This window comes from Limulus polyphemus, unplaced genomic scaffold (genome assembly GCF_000517525.1).
Source record: "Limulus polyphemus unplaced genomic scaffold, Limulus_polyphemus-2.1.2 Scaffold3056, whole genome shotgun sequence".
NCBI lineage: Eukaryota > Metazoa > Arthropoda > Merostomata > Xiphosura > Limulidae > Limulus > Limulus polyphemus.
The window spans coordinates 8,246-13,670 of NW_013668666.1; the positions used below are offsets into that span (position 1 = coordinate 8,246).

Sequence of the window (5,425 nt, forward strand, 5' to 3'; positions counted from 1 at the left end):
ATTTGTTTTGTGTATTAATAATAGCTATCATTTATTATATTTGTTTTGTGTGTAAATAATAGCTCTCATTTATTATATTTATCTTATGTGTTAATAACTCTGATTTATTATATTTATTTTGTGTGTTAGTAATAACTCTCATTATATTTGTTTTGTGTGTTAATAATAGCTCTCATTTATTATATTTATCTTATGTGTTAATAATAACTGATTTATTATATTTGTTTTGTGTGTTAATAATAGCTCTCATTTATTATATTTATCTTATGTGTTAATAATAACTCTGATTTATTATATTTGTTTTGTGTGTTAATAATAGCTTGAATTTATTATATTTATTTTGTGTGTTAGTAATAACTCTCATTTATTATATTTGTTTTGTGTGTTAATAATAGCTCTCATTTATTATATTTATCTTATGTGTTAATAATAGCTCTAATTTATTATATTTATCTTATGTGTTAATAATAACTGATTTATTATATTTGTTTAGTGTGTTAATAATAGCTCTCATTTATTATATTAATTTTGTGTACTGATAGTAGTTCTGATTTATTATGTTTATTTTGTGTGTTAATAATAGCTTAAATTTATTGTATTTATTTTGTGTGCTAATAGTAGCTCTGATTGATTAGTATATTTATTTTGTGTGTTTATAGTAGCTCTGATTTATTATACTTATTTTCTGTGTTAATACTAACTGATTTATTATACTTATTTTCTGTGTTAATACTAACTGATTTATTATATTTATTTTGTATGTTAATAATAGCATGGATTTATTATATTTATTTTCTGTGCTAATAGTAGCTCTGATTTATTATATCAGACACATCAATCTGCAATCCATCTGATTCACTGAAGTTTATTGGATCATGGCAGTGTAATCACACCCAGCAAGAAACCAAATGTTCTTTAAACTGTGCTCAAGGTACAGAGTTTGAATCCCAGCCTGCTGACATCTATACTTGTAGTGTAGAGGGAACATGGAACCCAGCTACAGCCCCTAAGTGCATTCCTGGTAAGATTTTACGTTGGTATAAGCTATTAACTGTCATGAAGGGTATTGTATGTTAGTACTATTATGCTATGTTGTATACCTGTGTGGGGCTTACTTTTTCATTACTTAATTGGTGTAATAAATTTGTATGTTGTGGTAAGCTATACATTTATGGTAATTATTTTTTTAGGATTAGTAACTTCCATATGTCAACTTGTTTAAATCTAACAAGAAATAATCAAGAGAATGATTACATTGACTTTTTTGTTTTGATTGTCAAAGTCCTTGAATTTAGAAAGGTAATTCTAATTTTCTAGTGAATGTGATCCATCCAACGGGAAGTCCATATTTTCCTGCTGAGAAAATTAAAACAAGTAAGTTATTAAGTTTAAGGTAGCAAAAGAAGAATTATGAGTAATAATTACACTATATATATATATATATATATATATAACTGTGTATTTGGAGAGTGTTAGAACAAAGTATATTGCTTCATCTTTACAGAAAACATTTTGGATAAAAGTATTTATTGCAATTTGACAAAAAAAAACAGCCAAATTTATATCTGCAGTTTGACAAATTTTTGACTGTAATGAAGCTCCTTTCTTTCAGTTGATATTTTATAATCATGTCTTGTAATAATGTAATAATTCAAAAAACTATACAGAGAGCAGTTTTTAATAACTGCTTACTTATTAGAAATTAAACTTGGAATTTAATGTACAAGATTGGATGACGAGTGCTGCACAGTGTTTTTCGAAAACATAATGTTATGTGTAATTAATTGTAATCTTTAATATGTTTAGTGGTGTTAGATACAGTAAAACAAAACTGAATATTATGTAACATTATTAATTGTAATCTTTAATACATTTAGTGATGTTATATACAGTAAAACACAAAACTGAATATTATGTAACATTATTAATTATAATATTTAATATGTTTAGTGGTGTTACATAAAGTAAAACAAAACTGAATATTATGTAACATTATTAATTGTAATCTTTAATATGTTTAGTGGTGTTAGATACAGTAAAACAAAACTGAATATTATGTAACATTATTAATTATAATATTTAATATGTTTAGTGGTGTTATATACAGTAAAACACAAAACTGAATATTATGTAACAATATTAATTGTAATCTTTAATACGTTTAGTGATGTTATATACAGTAAAACATAAAACTGAATATTATGTAACATTATTAATTGTAATCTTTAATACATTTAGTGATGTTATATACAGTAAAACACAAAACTGAATATTGTGTAACATTATTAATTGTAATATTTAATATGTTTAGTGGTGTTACGTAAAGTAAAACAAAACTGAATATTAAGTAACATTATTAATTGTAATCTTTAATACATTTAGTGATGTTATATACAGTAAAACACAAAACTGAATATTATGTAACATTATTAATTGTAATATTTAATACGTTTAGTGGTCTTAGATACAGTAAAACAAAACTGAATATTAAGTAACATCATTAATTGTAATATTTAATACCACCACATTGAAGCTATTTTTTTTTCAATTTTTCAGTTGGAGTAGATGATCAAAAGCACAGTGGTGTGTGTGCAACATGGGGTCAATTTCATTACCGAACCTTTGATGGTAGTATGTACAGTTTCCAAGGTCCATGTGCCTATGTTTTAGCTAAAGACTCGCGTGATAACACATTCAGCATACACATAAAGAATGATCCTAGTTGTGTCAGTAGCCGGATATGTCATAGACTTATAGTGATATATTTGGGTGGAGAGAAGTATAAGCTGATGTACTCTCAAAAAAAAGCTACTGTCTACCATGGGACAGAAGAAATTTCTGTTCCTAGCACATCTGGTGGTCTGTTACTGGAGAAAATTGCAGGATACCTGGTTATTAAAAGCTCCTTAGGATTCAGGTGAGTTCCTTTTAATGATTAGGATTACAGAAATATACTGAATTTGGATTACCAAGATCATATGAGATTATTTTAGAAATGTAGGAGTGATTAGTATTATGTTACTTTCACTTTGTTAAGAAGACAATCATTGGAATAGGAAGCAAAACTGAATGAAGAAGGACATGAGGAGTAGAGTTTAACAGCAAAATTTTGTTAATTTGGTTTGGATGAATAGATTCAAGTTATAATTGTAAAGTTAATCATAACAAAGTTATCACTGTGGTTGAATAGTTGTTATAGATTCTGATTCCATTTTCTTTACTAGTCAACAGAAAATGTCATTTTTTTATACAGATCTTGATGTGCTAATTGAAGTAGTTATTGTAGATTTTGTTGTGATGTGTGTATTTCCACCATTCTAAATTTTGTGAACTAATTTATCAGTGTTACATTATACACTAATATTGAAATGTTAATTGATGTGGCTATTTTGCAGATTATGTTTTGATGTTAGCATTTTTACTACAATTAACTTTGTTGACTAATTTATCTGTGTCACTTTATACACTAATATTATAGTGTTAGTTGTAGTGGTTAGTGTAGATTGCATTATAATGTCAGTATTTTCACTACAATAAATATTTAACTAATATAGTCATTATTATTGTAAATTGTGTTGTGATATTACTATTTTCACTACAATAAATTTTGTTGATTAATATAATAATGTAACTTTTCATGCTAATACTGACATGTTGGTTTTTTAAGTGATACTTGTATAATACCTTTTTTAGTGATGCTTTACATGTTTAATGTTGTAGCAGTTCCAGTCTGAAGTTTTTATTTGATAATTTTGGTAATAAAATAATTCTTAATATAAATAATAACTGTAATTTGTGTGTTATACTTGTCCTGATAATGTAGTTGTTTTAGCATATTTACAGGCAGTTACTCACACTGACTCTCATTGTTGCATGTTGTTTTAGTATGTTTACTTTCATTGTGCACATTGATTTTCATTATTGCATTTTGATGGTTTTAGCATGTTTACTTGCATTTGTTCACACTTATTTTCATTAGTGCATGTTGATTGTTGTAGCATATTTACTTACAGTTGTTCATATTGACTTTCACTCTTGCATTTTGATTGTCCAAGCATATTTACTTCCAGTTAATACTGACTTTCATTGTTGCATTTTAATTATTTTAGCATGTTTACTTGCATTTTTCAAATTGATTTTTATTGTTGTATTCTGATTGTTTTAGTATACTTTCTTGCATTTATTCACACTGATTTTTATTGTTACTACTGGTCTCAGTTATCAGAGAATTGGAAACTGAATAATACAAAAACCAGTGTGTTTTAATGTTGAACAAATATTACAAGTAAAGAAGGAACAACTGCTGTGTAGGAGTGTAATACTGATGTTTTGGTCTCAGCTTAAAGTGGAATGGAGAAGATACAGTACTGCTTTCACTTGCATCTTCCCTAAAAAATAAGACTTCAGGGCTTTGTGGTCGCTTTGATGGAAGTAAAGAGAATGACTTTGAGTTAGTTAATGGTCAAGCTGGTGGATCAGTGTCAGCTTTTGCAAACAGCTGGAAAATGAATGACCTTGGTGGTAAGCCTCAAATAAGTTTAATTTTTAAATAATTCAAACATTTATGAAAATATATGTGTTTGCAGTACATTTTATATTAATATATAAGTATATTTATAATGAATTATGACAAAGTGATGCATTTAATAAAGTAATTTTTTGTATCTTTGAACTGTTCCATTGTAAAACTATAATTGATGTGACTCCTACTAGTAAAACTCAAATAACGAAATAGTTTCTTATTAAGACAGAAAAATGTTAGCAAATGTTTTAGTGTGTTGTGAATATAACTGAATGTTGCTTTTGGTGACAGCTGGCAGTGTGATGTGTTGTCCACGTACAAATAAACAGTTTAGTTTAAAGAGAAGTGGCATCAAATCAATAGTGTGAATGGAAGCTTACAAATAAACAGTTTAGATGAAAGAATAGTAAATAAATTACTTAAATTTGCAGATAACGTTAAGGTCTTGGGTATTGCTAGCCGTGAAGAGGATGCTGCTGATTTACAAAAGGATTTAGATCATTTAGTGAGTTGGGCAAATAAATGGCAAATGGATTTTAATTATAATAAAATACAAGATAATACATGTGGGTTATCATAATTTGAATTATAAGTATAATTTCGTTGAAAATTACCATAATAGTGTCATGAAAGAAAGAGATCTTTGTGTAATAGTTGATCAGTCTCATCCAAGCAGTGTGCTGTAGCTAGTGGTAGGGCAAATAGGATTTTAGGTTGTATCTACAGAAATATTGAATACAAGTCTAAAGAGGTTATAATTTCATTGTACAGGTCACTGGTTGTGCCACATTTGGAATATTATGTTCAGTCTTGTGTTTCCTTACCTTAGAAAGGACATTTAATTGTTGGAAAGGGTTCAGAGAAGGATTATTAGAATGGTGCCTGGGATGGAGGGGTTGTCAT

At 27.4% G+C, this 5,425-nt stretch overlaps 1 protein-coding gene across 1 annotated transcript in view; it reads left to right on the forward strand.

Annotated features, from left to right (window-relative positions):
* Positions 1-5,425, forward strand: part of LOC111088052 (von Willebrand factor-like) — a 40,325-nt gene that overhangs the window by 5,772 nt on the left and 29,128 nt on the right. Inside the window, exons 3-6 of the mRNA XM_022396905.1 lie at positions 830-1,021; positions 1,318-1,374; positions 2,557-2,917; positions 4,340-4,521. Coding sequence (XP_022252613.1) covers positions 830-1,021; positions 1,318-1,374; positions 2,557-2,917; positions 4,340-4,521 — 792 coding nt within the window. The remainder of the gene's footprint in view (positions 1-829; positions 1,022-1,317; positions 1,375-2,556; positions 2,918-4,339; positions 4,522-5,425) is intronic.